Source organism: Triticum dicoccoides, chromosome 5A (genome assembly GCF_002162155.2).
Source record: "Triticum dicoccoides isolate Atlit2015 ecotype Zavitan chromosome 5A, WEW_v2.0, whole genome shotgun sequence".
Taxonomy (NCBI): Eukaryota; Viridiplantae; Streptophyta; class Magnoliopsida; order Poales; family Poaceae; genus Triticum; species Triticum dicoccoides.
In genome coordinates this window covers 620,248,450-620,267,694 of record NC_041388.1, presented here as the reverse complement: position 1 = coordinate 620,267,694, position 19,245 = coordinate 620,248,450, and the positions used below count along the sequence as shown (strand labels likewise).

General features: G+C 48.1%; 1 protein-coding gene across 1 annotated transcript; it reads left to right on the top strand.

Moving 5' to 3' along the window:
• The first annotated feature begins 315 nt into the window (after nt 1-315).
• Nucleotides 316-12,119, top strand: LOC119303476 (probable aldehyde oxidase 2). The gene is made up of 7 exons (XM_037580609.1): nt 316-491; nt 7,134-8,753; nt 9,072-9,334; nt 9,464-9,673; nt 9,763-9,981; nt 10,052-11,212; nt 11,295-12,119. The coding sequence occupies exons 1-7, from the start codon at nt 335-337 to the stop codon at nt 11,694-11,696; spliced, it is 4,032 nt and encodes a 1,343-aa protein (XP_037436506.1). The 5' UTR covers nt 316-334; the 3' UTR covers nt 11,697-12,119.
• The last annotated feature ends 7,126 nt before the right edge of the window (nt 12,120-19,245 follow it).

Sequence of the window (19,245 nt, the reverse complement as noted above, 5' to 3'; positions counted from 1 at the left end):
CTGAAAAGATCCCGGATTCCTGGTTGATTGAGAGAGAGGTAAGACCGATGTAGGAGCGGAAAATAGTATCGGCCGGCGTCACGAGTTTGACTACCCGATCGACCGTGTCACCGCCGCACCAACCGCGCTCTCGCACGTTACCTTCACTGCTGATGCAGATCGCGACGGCGGCCGGCTAATGCATGCCCCGGGATGGCCCGTTTCCCGTCCGACGTCACTGCATAGCGCTGCCGCCGCTCCAGCGGGAGCCCTGCCGGCCGATTATATAAAATGGCGGCCTCGCTCTGTGCCCAGCGCACTTGGATCGAGGAGGCCCGTCGATCGTTGTGGAGAGATGGGGTCGTTGGGGAAGGAGGCGGCAGCGGATCGGGTGGTGCTGGCGGTGAACGGCGCGCGGCACGAGGCCGCCGGCGTCGACCCGTCCATGACGCTGCTCGAGTTCCTGCGCACGCGGACGCCCGTCAGGGGCCCCAAGCTCGGCTGCGGCGAAGGTGAGCGCCGCCTCCGACGACTCGATCGGTACATCTCCAGTGGCTAGCTAGCTTGTTCAATTCTTTCACTTTGATGGGTAGTTCGTTCCGGTCAGAGAAAAGCTTTAGGTGCATAAGCCGGATCAAGGAGGCCGCACGATCGAACTAGGTTAGCTAGCGGAGTAGCGCTATCATATCCTTCACTCATCAAACATCACAAATATGTACTACTATAACTTCGTACCAAAAATGTGAGACGGCTTTTTCAAGTAACCCTCGAGCGGGCAGGGAGTTCCTGTATTTCATATAGAAAAGAATTGCCTAATTAATTAAGAAAGACAGACGAAAACCAGATACAAAGGGCCGAAAGCCACCACCGGACAACAAAGCGACAAAGACTACAAGCAAGCAGACGCAGTGTGAGTATGTTGGAGAAGCCCCCACCTCTGTACCAAAATATAAGAGCCCGGAGAAATCTCCTTGCCTTGTCTAGACTCTGTGTAGTATGCAATGATCTGATAACAGAAATGGCAAGCAACGCAGATGCGGAGATCAGAAGGCACATGCTACCTGTTATGTTCTTAGCATGCTACCATGAGAAAAGAAATTCTCCCGAGGTCCGGTGCATGGGTCAATCTCTCTCCTCCTTTCCCTCTTAGACTACACATATAACATTTCACCCACCCATGCCTTCCCATTTGATTCCAAAGTTCGAATCTAATTTATCCATTGAATGGAAAGTCTAATTTATGATCATTTGTATCTTTGTGTTCCTTGCAATGAATACTTTGAAACAAGATCACTTGAATACATTTTTGACAAGTTTTAAAAATTGAAATCTGAAACATGATGAAACTCTATGAAACATTTTGCATTACACGCGCATGGAGTTTTCACCAAGTTTCTCAAGTTCTATAGTGAAGAATTATGATACACCAAGTTTTCTATTCATCATTTTAACACACAGTTTAATGGCATGATACACTATGGTACAAGGCAAAATAGAATATAAAAAACTAAACGCTATGGAACAACATTATCAAGTTTTATTAGGTCTATTTTGTGTTGCATCGTGTATCACTAGGTTTCATAAATTTTTACCATGTTTTCGAATTCAAATTTTAAATAAAATTGATAGAATCTTTTAATCATATAAAAATCATGCATGGGTGGGTGGTTTAATATTACATTATACAAACTGCGCAAAAAATATATTACATTATACTCCCTCCGTTCCAATATAGATGACCCAACTTTGTACTAAAGTTAATACAAAGTTGAGTCATCTATTTTGGAACGGAGGGAGTACAAGATTGGTACATTAGTTTTGACCAATTCCAGCACAAAACGTGCCGCAACAATCAACGGTTGCACCATACACGGGACCTCCTGTTCACGGTAGTTAATCAAGTTATGCTGCTTTGCCAGCCGACGGGCGACTCGGATCTCATGCATACAACACAACCTGTCTCGCCACTTAAAATGGATATCGGTATTGGCTTTCTAGTGTCTCTTAGCGTGGTCTCTTTCTCGACAAAGTGTTGATTTTATTAATTTAAAGTGTAGCATTAAGGAATACAAACATAATAAGCGTACACCAAGCTTCTACATAGTTAGGATACACATATCTAACATCACACACACAATCACACTAGTAATTAGCAAAGTCATATAAGGCTGAAGCTATGTCATACTGGAGTAAAAAAAACTGATGAGTAAGTTTACCATTTTCGTATACACAACCTTTGAATAGTTTTTAATTAAAGTGAAAATGATCTGCATAGCCTTGAGATGGGGGGCACCCAAGAATAACCCTCCAGCCCCTTCTCCTGCGGGTGAAGTCGACAGATCAAGGGAAAAATGTTGATATAGGGTATCCACGGTTACTGATGTTGCTGGATCACACACGCACCTGCCAGATGGGTCGGGCCAGCTAACTTCAATTTTATCATTTTCGATCGCCGATCAAGCGGTCTTTATGGCTTGTAGGCCCTCTACTTTTATTTTTCTATTTTTTCTATTTATTTAATTTGTGTATACAAATGTTTACATTAGAACTTGTAAAAAGTGTTCCTTTTTTTAATGTTTTCAAAAGATGTTTACTGCACATTTAGGAAAATGTTTGACGTGTATTTAAAATATTAATATCTTTGAAAAATGTTGAACATGTATTTAAAAAAAGGTAAATGCACCATTGGTGCTTGAACTTACCACATATGATCACTTTGGGCCCTACAGTTGTGGTATACAAAAAAGTGGTGCATGAATTTGGCTTCCGGGTGCAATATCATGCATTTGCCGTCTGTAGACGTTAACTGCGTTGACGTGGCATCATATTTTTGTTTGATCCTTCTATTCTACCGACATGGCATCAGGTGGGTCCCACCTGCCATCCAACAGTCAAAATGAATAGATGGGTCCTACATGTTAGTGAAATAGTAAAAGTTGTATTGAAATGGAAGATGGACCGCTCAGGGATTCGAGCTACCGACCTACCGCTAACCCGACGTGTGTCCCTAGCAACGCCAACTGTTGAGATTTGTTGTCCTAAATAGATACATATGCTTTATATCCTTTCGGGTAAACAACATAAATTAAGAACTTTGATCCGAATATGAAAAATGATTCTGTCTCAGGGGTTCAAAACAGTGACTTCATGCTATCGTGCCCTCCCTGCTAGCTAATCCAATCGAAGATGTTTGTTGTTTGTAAAGGATAATTACCATTTATGGCTATAACAAAACACACTCATTGGAGCTGCCGTCAGTGAGGCCCTTTTTCACATGTTAGATTTTTTATGAAATTTGTAAATTATAATCACAATAATAACAATAAATTTAGAAAAATTGTGTGTTATAAATAATATCCATACAAATAAATTAACTTTAAAAAATGTCCATGTTATTTAATAAAATCCTCATGTATTATTATAAATATATTATCATTTAAAAATAAATAATAAAAATAAGTATTTTCGTATGACTAAATATTATTCATATGAGGATCTGCGGTGTAGGTGCACACTAGTCTTGTATTTATTTTCAATACATATTTTACTATTTAGTTTTCAAAATACATATAAATATATATTTTGGAAAACACACAAACTTTATTAAAACATGTGAACACTTTTTAGAGCAACATAATTTTTTATTAAATCATGAACACTTTTATATACTACATGAACATTTTATTAAATTCCAAACCTTTTAAAACTTATACGTGCTATTATGTAAGTTCATAAGAACTTTAAAAATTTACTTTTGTATTTTTATTAAATATTCGAACACATTTCTAAATAATAAAAATATATGTATAATTCATAATTTATTTGTATGGATATTTTTAAATAATAATTGTATATTTTCTGAAATTAAATGAACATACTATTAATGTAATTCATTTTATTTAAAACACATGATTATAATTTACATATTTACAAAATTTCTAAAAAAAGTAAAATCTAACATGTGAAAAATGAGCCACACCAACCCATTTAATTCCGACAAGCACATTTTGTTATTGACATAAATAATAATTATACTTCTCATCCTTCACAGATAGGAAATGTCATTCGTTGGAGTGGCAGACACGGTCACATGATAGCCTGATGTCGCCGTTCAAACCCTGGTTAAGATTCTTAATTTATGTTGTTCATCTGAAAGGATGCAAAGAAAACGTGTCCGTTAAGGGCAACTTCAACATTGCATGCACACAAAAAAACCATCAAATAGCGGGCACTCGAGCGACGACTTGAATGAGCCTGGAGTTGGCTTCTCGTTCGTCATGCCAACGTGAATGTCGGGCAGGCGAACGGATGGTCGGCTCACTTGATTGTGGCAGGAAGTCATCCCATTGCCTACTCCAGTCACATCCTCTTTGAACCGGCATTAACAGGGCGCGAGCGGCGGGCCAGAGTAGGCGTCTCGACAGCTGCACCTATATGAATGCCATGTCATTCAACCGGCATGCGCCAGTGACTAGTCGTGTTCACTCTGGATTGGCATGAATGCGGCGTAGGCAACGAAGTGGCGGTTGGAGTGGAATGAGGGAGAGGGTTTTGTGTAGACCGGGGTTGTTGGAGGCCTACGTGGCACATGTCCGGACGGTGACAAACCTCTCCCAACTTTTTTTTCGGCTTGTGGATTTTAGAGGGTGCTTGGATCCAAGGGGCTATTTTTAGTCTGACTAAAAATAGTCTTTTTTAGAGGCTAAAGTTCCAAGCACCCCTGACTAAAGAGAGGCTAGGACTAGTCTTGAGGCTAAAATTTTTTAGTCATAGGAAACCCACTAAAATATGTATTAGCCCTCTCTCTCCTCATTTAATTCCTCTCTTTTAACACATGCGAGTTCTGGATTGGAGGGTTTGGAGCATAATAAATGCTCAATAACTTGATTTTAGTCTCTTTAGTATTTGGATCCAAGCATGGGTGAGGCTAGCAAGTTTTAGTCCCACTATTTTTAGTCATGGGACTAAAACGTATCCAAGCACCCTCTTAATCGTCCAAGCCGTGCTGCGGATGTTTGGTGCACGGTGTTGTTAGCTACATATCGCTATTTCAGACCCTAAGCCGAACATACTATTTGTAGGTCATTGATAGATGGGACCCACATGGGCAACTACTATTTTTTTTATTATTCATGAGTGGGATCCATCCGCCATGTCGGCAGAGTAGACTACTTCAAACAAAAATATGGTGCCGCATCAGCACGGTTATCCATGAAAGACAAATTCATCACTTTTGTGTATGTCATAACTCAAAATGGTAATCCGCGACAAGTTCAAACTCCAAGGATACATTTACCTGTCTAAAAAAATGTTCAACGCCTATTCAAAATATCCCCATGAGTTAAAAAAAGGTTCATGTATAGTATAACAAAATAATATTTATTTTATACCCTAAAGGAAAACATTTATATATATGAAGAGAAAACATTTATATATATGAAGAGAATGTTCCATCCTTCCCGGCTACGGGGACGTCCTGCTCACCTCCACGGTTCCACCATGCCTCGCGCCGCCCCCCGTCGCCGTCCCGTGAACTCTAGCAACTCGGCTTGGATCTCCCCGACGCCGCACTAGCGCCCCCCGTATTGTAGACCAAATCCGGCTGCACCGACGAGTTTCCCGAGGTCCAGTGCTCCTCGCCGCCGGCTCTTCCCCGCCCGCACCCCGCGGGCGGTACTCATCTCGGCCGCCGAGCGCCGAGTGGAGCTCACGCGCGCCGCGCTGGCTGACATCAAGTGCCAGGAAACCGTCGCTCGCCTCGCCGGCGAGGAGGTACGCCGGGACGAGGTACGCGATGTCATACTCCACGGGTACAGCTTGATGCTGCTGCACGTAACCCGTTCGACGTTTTGTCCCCGCTCGGCTGTCTGTAACGTGCGTACGCCCATCTGGGACAGCGGCCTGAGGTCGAGCTGGAGGGCGCGCGGGCAGCCCCCAGGCGCGCGCAGCCGGTGTACTATAGGCGCCTGCGGTTGTGGTTGGCTGATGACTTCTAATTAGTGTATGTGGTAAAAGTAAAACGGTAGGGCGATTGAGTGCATGATCAATTTTATCAGTCACTGATCACGTGCTAGCATCTGTGTCCATCCTATCCGCTGTACATCTTTGCTTCGTGTTCGTAATACATGTTGAGCCTAAGATCAACATGGGGATTGCTTATGAATTAGCCCCGCTGTGGATAAATCCTTGATGCAAATTGGATGTGATGCTTGATTGATTGGAATTTCAGTATATTGGATAGATGGTGTAATGCTGCTACTAAATGCTTCTGAAATCGATGTTTATGAATGACTGAGTGCTTCAGCTGTGAGTTGATTCATCAGATTCGATACATGGATGTGAAGTGCTTCAGTGCATTTCTTGACGTTTTGTGTTTTCGAGTGGTTGAAATCAGAAAGAATAAAAAGTGAAGCCATACACCGATACACGGATGGATATTCTTTCATGATAAAATTTACCTATGCACTTGAACTTTAATTGCTGTGTTTGAAATTGTGAATTTGAATATGCTTGAATTCTATGCACTAGAAATAGTTATATTTGAATTTTTGTGATGTCAAACATAAAGTAAAACATGAAATATTTGTGCAAATAGGACAAAGGAAAATTGAGCTGAGAAATAGGGGTTGTTGCTTGAGTTGTAGCCATTATTTTGGGAATCAGGAAATAGGGGGAGACCCCATTTAAGATGTTGGGGCTACTGCTGAACATGGTCTCTGATTATTGGACTTTTCACTCTCTGATTTGTAATTGCTGTTTTTTCTGTTTGGTGGTCAGGTCCCATATGCAATTAACGATATTGGAAACTTTGCCGCATGTTTCAATTAGCAATCGCTAGCAAACTTCAGTCCATATTAAAATATGCTTTGCTAATAAATGTGCAATTTGTTAATTTTAGTAAAAACAACGTTCATTTTGAGTAGACTTGAACAATTGATTACATTTTTCACACAACAGTGATTTGATAGATCTTAGAGTCACTTCACTCACGATTGTTCGTATCTTGGTGTTTATATTTACACATAACGGTGCACTTAGCGTGATTTTCTGAGATTTACAGATTTATCTTCAGTCTCAGCCGATTCATAGCCAGTGCGCGTGTTAGATCAAGCCGGCAGTGTTTCTTATTTACAATGTCACATTCCTGTGTGCAGGTGGATGTGGTGCATGTGTGGTACTTATCTCCAAGTATGACCTGGCCACTGACAAGGTGACTGAGTTCTCAGCGAGCTCCTGCCTGACACTCGTCGGCAGCCTCAACCACTGCTCGGTGATCACCAGCGAGGGCATCGGCAACACCCGCGATGGCTTCCACCCAGTACAGCAGCGCCTCTCCGGCTTCCACGCCTCGCAGTGCGGCTTCTGCACTCCCGGCATGTGCATGTCCATCTTCTCCGCCCTCGTCAAGGCCGACAAGACCGGGGATCCCGCCCCACCGCTGGGATTCTCCAAGCTCACCTGCTCCGAGGCTGAGCACGCCGTCTCCGGCAACCTGTGTCGTTGCACCGGCTACCGGCCCATCATCGATGCCTGCAAGAGCTTCGCTGCTGACGTCGACCTCGAGGACCTTGGCCTCAATTCCTTCTGGAAGAAAGGTATCGACCGTGCCGATGTAGGCAAGCTACCGGGGTACTCCAGCGGCGCCGTCTGTACCTTCCCTGAGTTCCTCAAGGCCGAAATCAAGGGTCAAACAAACGATGTTCCAGCCGCTACGTACGATGGCTGGTACCGTCCCAAGAGCATCCAGGAGCTCCGCAACCTCTTTGACTCCAACTGGTTCGACGAAAACTCAGTTAAGATCGTGGCGTCAAACACCGGCGCCGGGGTGTACAAGGATCAAGACCTTTATGAAAAGTACATCGACATCAAAGGGATACCGGAGCTTTCGGTCATCAACAGGAGCAACAAGGGGGTGGAGATCGGGGCAGCCGTGTCCATCTCCAAAGCCATTGAGGTCTTCTCCGATGGCACTCCCGTATTCAGAAAGATCGCCGATCACCTGAGCAAGGTGGCCTCGCCGTTCGTCCGGAACACGGCGACGATCGGAGGGAACATGATCATGGCGCAGAGGCTGCCTTTCGCTTCAGACATCGTCACTGTCCTTCTCGCCGTGGGTTCGACAGTGACAATCCAGACGGCTTCCAAGATGCTGTGCCTGACACTGGAGGAGTTCTTGGAGCAACCTCCCTGTGACGCCAAGACCATATTGCTCACCATATTTGTCCCAGATTGGGGTTCAGACAGTGTCATCTTCGAGACCTCCCGTGCAGCTCCAAGACCGTTCGGCAATGCTGTGTCCTATGTGAATTCTGCATTCCTGGCAAGGACTTCAGGGGATGCAGCATCAGGGGAGCTCATTGTCGACGAAATCTGCCTAGCATTTGGCGCTTACGGCGTTGGTCACGCCACCCGAGCTCGGAAGGTTGAAGAATTCCTGAAGGGGAAACCAGCAAGTGCACCTGTGATACTTGAAGCGGTTCAGTTGCTGAAAGATGTTATCTCGCCGTCAGAAGGCACCACACACCCTGAGTACAGAGTCAGCTTGGCGGTCAGTTTCTTGTTCAGTTTCTTTTCTTCACTTAGTAACAACCTGAATGAACCTGCAAAGTCTATTGCTCCCAATGGCTCATGTGCCGAGTCATCGCCTGAGAAGCATGGTAAGGTTGCCAGCGATGGCTTGCCAATTCTCTCAAGGCAGGAACTGGTTTTCAATGATGAATACGAACCTGTCGGCAAGCCAATCACGAAAGCTGGGGCGGAGCTTCAAGCTTCTGGTATACTCCTAAACTCTTATTCCAGTATTTGGTGCAAATGTTTCATTCAATTAATTTTCACTATAGCTGTGTATGTACTAGACCTGGCACTTCAATTTCTAGCTTCCCGTAGCTTGAGCTTCTTACAAAGGTTACGGTAATATAACTTATATTTTCTTCTGCATAGTTGAAATCAAGATCTTTTCTTTTTTTGAAGACTCAGATCATTTGGTAGTTATTTTTGTACATTGGTCCATCAATGCAGGACCATCTGATATGCTTCATCCCTGCATTTCTATTCTGAAACATGCACTTGACAATATTCTTGGTCTTGTTCAGGGGAGGCTGTGTATGTTGATGACATCCCAGCTCCCAAGGATTGCCTCTATGGAGCATTTATCTACAGCACACACCCTCATGCCCATATAAAAGGTGTCAACTTCAAATCATCTTTGGCTTCAAAAAAGGTCATCACAGTTATCTCCGCAAAGGACATTCCAGCTGGTGGAAGAAATGTTGGATCCGGCTTCCCGATGCTAGGAGACGAAGCGCTTTTTGGTCATCCGGTGTCTGAATTTGCTGGTCAAAATATTGGCATTGTGGTACCTACTTCTGAACCACTTGAACTCAATTTCAGGAAAATACATAACCAGCAGCAGTATATTTTTACCCTGAATTTTAAGTGGTCATTTGAACTTATCGCATCATCATGTTCCTTTGCCATCACTCAGATAGCTGAAACACAGAAATACGCCTATATGGCGGCAAAGCAAGCCATCATTGAGTATAGCACCGAGAATCTTGAGCCGCCAATTCTGACAATAGAGGACGCCATCCAACATAACAGCTACTTCCCTGTTCTCCCATTTTTGGCTCCTCAGCCGATTGGGGACTTCGACCAAGGGATGTCTGAAGCAGATCAGAAGATCCTATCAGGAGAGGTAGACACTTGATATTTAGGAGGCTGCATTCTTAGTTTCAGATAAGGCCCAAATATTGACACCTAGTATCTTTTGTTAATTTCCAACAGGTGAAACTTGAATCACAGTACTTCTTCTACATGGAGACGCAGACTGCATTGGCCATCCCTGACGAAGATAACTGCATCACCGTCTACTCCTCAACGCAGCTACCAGAGATCACGCAGAATGTCATCGCGGACTGCCTCGGCATTCCGTGCCACAATGTTCGCATCATCACCAGAAGAGTTGGAGGCGGCTTTGGTGGAAAGGCAATGAAAGGATCCTATGTAAGTGCCCCACTATATAACAACATACGCATTGATTTATGAATTTAATGATTTTTTCTGTGTTCTTCAGGTCGCATGTGCGTGTGCACTTGCAGCGTTCAAGCTGCGGCGCCCTGTCAGGATGTACCTCGACCGCAAGACCGACATGATCATGACAGGTGGGCGGCACCCGATGAAGGTGAAGTACTCGGTTGGGTTCAAGTCAGATGGCACACTAACGGCACTGCACGTCGACCTTGGGATCAACGCCGGGATATCGCCAGACTTGAGCCCATTGATGCCGAGTTCCATCATCGGTTCTCTGAAGAAGTACAACTGGGGTGCCCTTGCCTTCGACATCAAGTTGTGCAAGACCAACGTGTCGTCCAAGTCGGCGATGCGGGCACCTGGCGACGTGCAAGGCTCCTTCATCGCGGAGGCCATCATCGAGCACATTGCGTCCGAGCTTGCGGCCGACCCCAACGCCATCCGTAGGAAGAATCTCCACAGCGTTGAGAGCCTCACGAAATTCTACGGCGATGCCGCGGGGGACGCCCCCACGTACAGCCTCGTCGACATCTTCGACAAGCTAGCCTCGTCGTCGGAGTACCGGAGCAGGGCGGAGGCGGTTGGGTGGTTCAATGGCGGGAGCAGGTGGAAGAAGCGCGGCATCTCGTGTGTCCCGATCGCATATGAGGTGAGGCTCCGGCCGACGCCGGGGAAGGTGTCCATCCTGAACGACGGGTCCGTTGCCGTCGAGGTCGGCGGCGTGGAGATCGGGCAAGGGCTGCATACCAAGGTGAAGCAGATGACGGCGTTCGGGCTGGGGGAGCTCTGCTCTGACACCGACGGGCTCCTCGACAAGGTGCGCGTCATCCAGGTCGACACGCTGAGCTTGATCCAAGGCAGCTTCACTGGCGGAAGCACCACTTCTGAGGTCAGTTGTGAGGCTGTCCGGCAGGCGTGCGCCGTGCTCGTCAAGCGCCTTAGACCCATCAAAGAGCGCCTCGAGACCAAATCTGGTGCAGTGACGCCATGGAGCGCTTTGATCGCCCAGGCGACAATGGCGAGCGTGAACCTATCGGCGCACGCCTTCTGGACGCCCGACCCAGCCTTTGTAAAATACCTCAACTATGGAGCTGCCGTGAGCGAGGTGGAAATCGACGTTCTGACTGGAGCGACGACGATCCTGAGGAGCGACCTGGTGTACGACTGCGGGCAGAGCCTGAACCCGGCGGTGGACCTTGGCCAGGTGAGCTCGCCGCCAATCGACGCAGTCAGCTGGTTGCTGGAAGATTGCTGTAATCTGAAATTATTTTTGGTTGATGGATCAGGTGGAGGGCGCATTTGTGCAAGGGGTTGGGTTCTTCACAAACGAGGAGTACACGACGAACGCCGATGGGCTGGTGGTGAACGATGGCACGTGGACGTACAAGATCCCGACGGTGGACACCATCCCGAAGCAGTTCAACGTGGAGCTCATCAGCAGCGCACGCGACAAGAAGCGGGTACTCTCCTCCAAGGCGTCCGGCGAGCCACCGCTGCTGCTGGCGGCATCGGTGCACTGCGCCATGCGGGAGGCCATCAGAGCGGCTAGGAGGGAATTCTCGGTCAACTCGCCACTGACATTTCAGATGGATGTGCCGGCGACCATGGCCGACGTCAAGGAGCTCTGTGGCCTCGACGTCGTCGAGAGGCACCTCCAGCGCCTCTGCTCCCCCGCCGCCAAGGCCTGATGATACCTGCATGTAGGTTGTGTAGAAACGTGAGACGAGCGGTTTGGGATGCTGAACAATGACTGCTTGTGTGCTGCTGTGTATGTGTGTAGAAGAGAGGAGACAATTCAGCTATCGTCTGGACCAAATCGGACCAATTCCATTCACTGTCAAAAGTTAGCTCGAGTTGCTATGAGAGTTATCTATTTTGGAGCTGATTTGGATAGTTTCTGGAAGGTTTTCTGAAAACTAGTTCAGACGGCTGCCATGACAAAGGTTTTGTGGATTTCTCCCTGCTGCAGCCGTGGAAGAGGTATTGGCTATTTGCTACCGCGGCGGAGAAATACCCTAAATCTTTAGCACTGCATAATGGAGGTTTCCTGCTGGAGACTATGATGACATTTTTTTTTAACCGGGCATACCCCTTTCCATTTTTGCATTAAACGGAAATACAATAGTATCTTTTTTTTGTGTGTGTAAAAGCTTGTATTACTCAATCAAAATCAGGATTACAATCAACTCTGCTAAAACCAAGCGCTCCTGATGGACCAGAGCCCAACCACACTACAGTTCTCTTTTCGGTTCTAGCAAAGTTTGCCAAATAATCTGCTACAGGATTTTGGCTACGTTTAATACAAGTAATACAAATTTTACGTGGAGACATAAGATATTTAATCTCTGACACTAATGAAGCGAACACCGATCTATCATGGTCAACATCCTTTAGTAGATTCACCACTGATATTGAGTCCATCTCCAGAAAAATTGGTTGATCTGAATGTTGAAGAGACAAAAAAAGCCCTTCCATACAAGCACACAATTCCGCTTCCATAGCATCCCTACAAAAGAAAAGGATTCTGCAGGATGAGAAAACTATATTTCCTGTATCATCTCGAAGTATCATCCCCGCTCCCGCACTTCCATCAGCCGACCAGGATCCATCCGTATTTAGTTTGGCCCAGTTCTGAGGCGGAGCAATCCACTTACATGGATCCGGCTTGCCTGCTTCCTTTCCATGCTCCCATCCGTGCTCCCACCTCATCCTACGGCTGTCTTTTTTTCTTTTTTCCTTTCTAATCTAATCATCTCCCCCTGATTTTAATGCGGTGGGGCCGGGCTTTATTTTGTTCTAATCAAATCAAGCCACGTAGGCGGGAGCACGGATGGGCGCACACTTAGGAATCAGGCAAGTCTCATCCCACTTACATGAGTTCTCATCCTTCTTCAGAGACTTCTTTGGAGTTTCAACATAATCCAACACAGCAGGCCCTTTTCCTTTGATTAGTATCTGTCTATCTGACACAACCAGGAAGAGAGGGAAGAGAGAGACTATGAGGACATGTTGGGCGAGTGAGTCGGGGCATTGACGTGGCAATGTTGAACTGGCTCAGTGACACGTTGGAGTACACGGGGTACACGTTTGCACTGGAGCTATATAGGCGCCCGGGCCCCAACGGTTGGAGGTTGTTATTAGAACAACTTCAATGGGGCAACCCATTTCGTTCGTCCACGTCCGTTTGGATCGGTGCAGACAAAAGTGACAGTCCAACGCGTCGATCCAAATGGACGCGCGTCCGTTTTCTGTCCGCGGGCGACCCATTCTCGGCCCAATTTTGAGCCGGATTTACGTCGGTGCGGACACCAGACGGACGTGTGCGCGCCTACTCCTCTTCTCGGGCCCGCCGGTCGGTGGCAGCTACCATCATTTTCCCCCATTTTTTCCCAAAATGCTACCGCCCGCGCGTGCCCCAACCAGCCATGGAGGACGCCATCGACCTCGACCTCGACGCCGCCGCCGGCCCCGGCTCCCTCGCCTCGTCCGGCGTCGTCGCCCCCTCCAGGAAAGGCAAGACTCGTGCCCCGCGCAAGACCGCCGCCGCGACCAAGCCGAAGAAGGCGCTGACGCCTGAACAGCGGGCAAGGGAGTCGGCCAAGAGGAAGGGCCGGAGGCACGCCGCGGACGCGAGGGATGAGGCCGCCGTCATCGCCGCCGCGCAGCAGGAGTTCACCAACGCTCGCGTCGCCGCGGCAACGAGGGAGGCGCTCTACATGCTAGGGGTAAACCCTAGCCAGCACAGCGTCCTCCAAGCCGTCGTCGCCGCGGCCAGCACCGCCTCGTTGGCGTTTCCTCGGATGGTGATGCCCGACTCACCCCGCGCGTCGGCTTGCAACCCGGTCCCCGGCTTCCACGTCTACCTGCAGGCCTCCCGCCTCTCCGGGGAGTGCTCACCCGACATGAGCGTGGTCGTGCCTTCCACGCCCGCGCCCGCGCCCATCGACCTCAACGCCACCCCGGTGGTCGGTGGCTCGTCGTCCGGCGGCACGAGGAAACACACGCGACAAACGCCGGCCGGCAGGCTCCCGGACGCCTGTAACCTGTTCAAGGAAACGCGCGCGACAGACGCCGATGACAAGCTTCTTTGCGAGTGTTGGCGAGACATTGGACAAGACACAAAGACGGGCGCCGAGCAAAAGCATTCGACCTTTTGGACTCGTGTGCACCGCGAGTTTCATGAGCGCAAGAAGTTTCCACCTTACCAATTTGTGAGCACGCGCGTGTGAGTCTCCATTTTCAAGCGGTGGAGGGTGATCCAATAAGAGTGCAACAAGTTTTGCGCCATCCTTGAGAGCGTCAAGGCCTGCCGCGTGAGCGGCATCGGCGTGCAAGACATGGTATGATAGCAAGCAAGTCGCCCTCTTTTGTGCCATCAAAATCATCCTTTTACGTCTTCATTTGCTATCACTTGCCCATATGCTTGCATGAAAACATTTTGTAGGCATTTCAAGCTTTGAAGGCATTCAAGGTTCAACACAATGGCAAGTGCTTCAACCTCTCCCATTGCTATCGGGTCATCAATGACGTAGAGAAGTTCAAGGCGCAATATGCCGCCCTCAAGGAACGTGGGGGGAAGAAAGCCGTGGAGGATGGTGAGGAGGGCGAGCCGGCACGGCTGCGGGGGAAGACCAACTTCAAGAAGGAGGACAAGAGAGATGCGGCCACCAACGCCTTGATCGCAAGCGTGGACGGCATGATTAACAAGAAGAACTCAAGGGAGGAGGAGCGCCGTCGTTTCAAGGCCGAGCAAATGGATGCTTTCATGGAGATCCAAAGGAGGAGGCTTGATCTTGATGCCAAGAAGCAAGCCAAGATGTTCAAGATCGAGGCGGAGAAGCAAGCCAAGATGCTAGAGATCGAGGCCGCCACCGCCAAGACAAAGGCGAAAGAAGTGGCTATTGCAAGCATGATGACCGGGGTGGAGATCATGAAGATGGATCTCAACACCGTGTCGCCAAGGAAGAGGCCGTGGTTCGAGAAGATGCAGGCCGACATGCTCAAGTTTGACGACGAGTGATGTATGCTGTCGAGGGCCATCTTTTTTGTATGCCGGCATGACCACGAGAGCCGCGACGACGTGGTCGAACTCAAGTCTCACCTTTTTTTGTGTGTTGTCATGTGTGCCGGCCGGCTGGCGAGTGCGCTAGCATGAACTGTGGTATTTTCTGAAGCCGGCATTGTATACCGGCGTTGGCATGATCGGCCGCGGGTCATTTTTATTTAAAAGTTAAATGCGGACATGAAATGGGTCGACGCGTTGTGCGCACTGCCAACCCAAATATAAAACTGGACGGATGCTAGGCGGGACGTAGAAGAAGGAGGAGGTTTAAGTCGTTTTCACCGCTCGTGGAAAACGTGGTTGATTAGTTTTTCCAACCGTGGTATGCTTGAGAATAAGATTACCCGCATCGCATCTACGAAACGGACAGCCCAGGAATGGCCATTATGTGGTTGAAAAGTTGAATAACCAGTTGAGTACGCGACATCACCGGTACAGGTCAACTTTATCTTGCTGGCGTAAACAAGATACGCTTGGGCTGTAAAAAAACATAAACATCTGCTTCATAGGCAGCGGCCGGCCGGCCGACACCCCCACCACCAACCACACTAGTGTGTAAAAGCCCAGAGCTACACCCTGAAATCACTAATTAAAAAATATTGGTTGTAAAGAACACTTCATTTTCCCATATCGCGATAAGTGGCGCACATGCAGCGCACCACTTATCGCAACCTGAAAGTTTTCTTTTTTTCGTAGATTCGTTTATACAAAACGTTTTATCTTTTAAATCGTGCGTCTAAATCTTGAATCGTTTTCATCATTGGGTTCCTCGCATCGAGATCTTTAAAACTAGATTCCATATTGATAGGTTTTGACAAACTTTTTTTTTCATGAAAAAACCGGACAAAAAACCAGGTGAAAAAACCGAACCAGAAACATGAATTTTTTCCTTTTCCGAAAGAGGCACGCCCGTGCCTCTCGCAAAATCACAACCGTGCCTTTCATGGAAGTAAAACTGTGGCTCGTGTAAGGAAAAAAATAGAAAACACGTTTTTTTTTCGTTTCCGAGAGGCACGGCCATGTCTCTCGCGAAAGCACAACCATACCTCTCGCGAAAGCAAAACCGTGACTCTCGCGAAAGAAAAAAAAACAGAAAACGCTTATTTTTTTCCCTTTACGAGAGACACGGCCGTAACTTTCGCGTAAGCACAACCGTGCCTCTCGCGGAAGCAAAACCGTGACTCTCATGAACGAAAAAAAAACAGAAAACGTGTTCTGTTTTTTCCTTTCCGAGAGGCACGGCCGTGACTCTTGCGAAAGCACAACCGTGCCTCTCGTGAAAGCAAAACCGTGACTCTCGTGAAAGAAAAAAAAACAGAAAACACGTTTTTTTTCGTTTCCGAGAGACACGGCCGTGACTCTCGCGGAAGAAAAACCGTGACTTTCACGAAAAAAAAACGCGTTATTTCGTAAAAAAGAATTAGAAATTTTTTTTTGGTCGAAAAGCTAAGAAAGACCAGAAAAATACCTAAACGTCGAAAAACCACAGAAAAAACCGTTTAAAAAGCCAAAAACAAGTGCGAAAAAATAAAAAAACAAAATTCGAAGGAAACATCTAGAACACGACACATGGCGAATGGCTGAAAGCGCTAAATGACGCTGATCGTTGCGAGACTCCTGAAGGAGCGCTCGTTAACTAGTTGCTCTCGCTACTCCCGCCTTTCGTCGAGTCGTGTCAGGCGATAGCACAGATTTGGCCCAGTGTGTGGCCCTCCTCTGGCTTTCGTGCGCGCGTGGATGAGGTGGACGCTATGGCCCGTGTGGGGGCACGTCCGCACGTAGCGCGCGCGGCGCTGTGTTTTATCGCATGGAACGATCTGCCTATACATGGGGTTTGCCTGATTTGGTCGTGCCTGTCGTTCCGATCGGCCGGGGGCTACGTGGAAGTTTCTTTCCTTTTCCTTTTTCTCTCCGCAGAATCTTTCCATAAAAATTTCAGCGGCGGACATCAGGCCAACTTCACCGTGCGACCCTATCTTGTCCGTCCGTGTTCGTTTGGGGTAAAAGGGACAAACGAGACGGCTCAGCGCACGGCCTCAAACGGACAAATGTCCGGATTCCGTCCGCTTTCGACCCATCTCCGTCCCAAACTTGCGCTCGGTTTGAGGTGAAACGGACGTGCACGGACGGCTTCGACGCACGCCCTTGTCCTCTCCGTGGCCCGCCCGTCGGGGACACTAGCAGTCCTTCCGCTCCCAACGCTTCACCCACTCTCCCCGTCCCGCCCCGCCGCCAGTGCCGCCGCTATTCTCCGGCCGCCTCCTCACCGCGCAGCCCCCCGCCGTCCACATCAAACCACGTCTCGACATGGCCGCCACCATGCCCGCGCTTCCGCCATAGTTTTGGCCGTCGATCAGAGGAGGTTTGGCCGTCGCCGTCCTTGCCGGTGGCAGAGGGGACACGATTGCCGGCGACGTACCACGGCGGCCGAGGCAGATTCCGACAAGAGCTCCAGAGCGGCCAGTAGCCGGCCGGCAACCACCCCTGCTGCGTCGAGGTGATCATCACGGCCTCTTCGCCACCAGGACCGCATGGTGTTCGACCTTTTGCCAACAAAGGTATGGACAGTGGAGACGAGTTTTTCTTTCATCACTTCCTTTGTTCATCGGACGATTCGTCGTCGGATGATGAAGATCTTGTGGTGGCTGCACTGGTCGTTCACGACCATATTCAACGGCAGCTTCCTCGGTATAGGGGGTCACTCCCTGGCCGTGCTCCCAACCTGAACCGCAACAGGGAGAGAGGCCACGCCCTGCTCTATGCCGATTACTTTGCCAACACCCCGCTCTTCAAGCCAGATAAATTTCGTCGCCGTTTTCGTATGGCAAGGCATGTGTTCAATCGTATCCGAGAGGGAGTGGTTGCTCATGACCCATACTTCGAGTGCAAGACGGATGCCCTTGGCAAGCTTGGATTCTCCTCCTACCAGAAATGCACCGCGGCCATCCGCATGCTTGCATATGGAATTCCAGGCGATCTGGTAGATGAGTATGTACGTATGAGTGAGACAACATGTCTGATGTCAATGTACAAGTTTTGCCAGGCTATGATCGAGGTATTTGGCCCAGAGTACTTGAGGCAGCCAACTGCCGCTAATACAGAGAGATTGTTGGCGACCAACGCAGCTAGAGGCTTTCCAGGTATGCTTGGCAGCATAGATTGTATGCACTGGGAGTGGAAGAACTGTCCATTTGCTTGGCAGGGCCAGTACAAGGGGCATGTTAACGGGTGTACTTTCATATTAGAAGCTGTGGCATCGCAAGATCTTTGGATATGGCATTCTTTCTTCGGCATGGCAGGTTCTCACAATGATATCAACGTGCTGCAGCGTTCTCCAGTCTTCGCGAGGCTTGCAGAAGGCCACTCCCCACCTGTCAACTTTGAGATCAACGGCCACCATTACAACAAGGGATACTATCTAGCAGATGGTATATATCCTCAGTGGTCAACTTTTGTGAAGACAATCTCGAAACCCCAAGGTGAGAAGAGAAAGAGATTTGCCCAAATGCAAGAGAGTGTTAGAAAGGATGTGGAACGTGCTTTTGGTGTGCTTCAATCCCGGTGGGGTATCGTTCGAAACCCTGGACTGACATGGGATGAAGGGAAGCTTTGGGAGGTGATGACTTCTTGTGTGATTATGCACAACATGATCGTCGAGGACGAGCGTGATGAGAGTATTTTCGACCAAGGATTTGATTATCAAGGTGAAAATATTGAGCCCCTGCACCAAGACCCGACCACATTTGAACAGTTTGCCCAATTCCACCGTGAGATGCGTGATTGGCGCACTCATGTGAATCTTCAAAATGACTTGGTTGAGCACGTGTGGGATCACATTGGCAACTAATAGATGTATTTGTCCATTTTATGTTCAGTCAAGACAATTTTGATTTGGTTGTAAAACTATTTTATTAAAGACAATTTCAATTGGGTTGTAAAACTATTTTAATTTTCAGACAAATATTTGGGTTGGAAACTAGTTTTGATGCAAATTTGGGCATTTTTTGCCCTGACGGACAGGATGAGGCAAAAGGATGCGGCCGTGCGCCGCATTCCAGGACAGGCCCGGACACGACCCCAAATCCCTACCCAAACGGACAGAAATCGGACAAAACGGACGTCCGTTTGGGGTCGCGCGGTGGAATTGGCCTCACCCTACGTATAGTAGTCCGAAA

Bases quoted from the DNA above. Each gene is read 5' to 3' on its own strand.
- LOC119303476 (XM_037580609.1), top strand. From the start codon at position 335: ATGGGGTCGTTGGGGAAGGAGGCGGCAGCGGATCGGGTGGTGCTGGCG. The intron at 8,754-9,071 runs GTATACTCCTAA...GGTCTTGTTCAG, and splicing joins GGCGGAGCTTCAAGCTTCTG to GGGAGGCTGTGTATGTTGAT. The intron at 9,674-9,762 runs GTAGACACTTGA...AATTTCCAACAG, and splicing joins AGAAGATCCTATCAGGAGAG to GTGAAACTTGAATCACAGTA.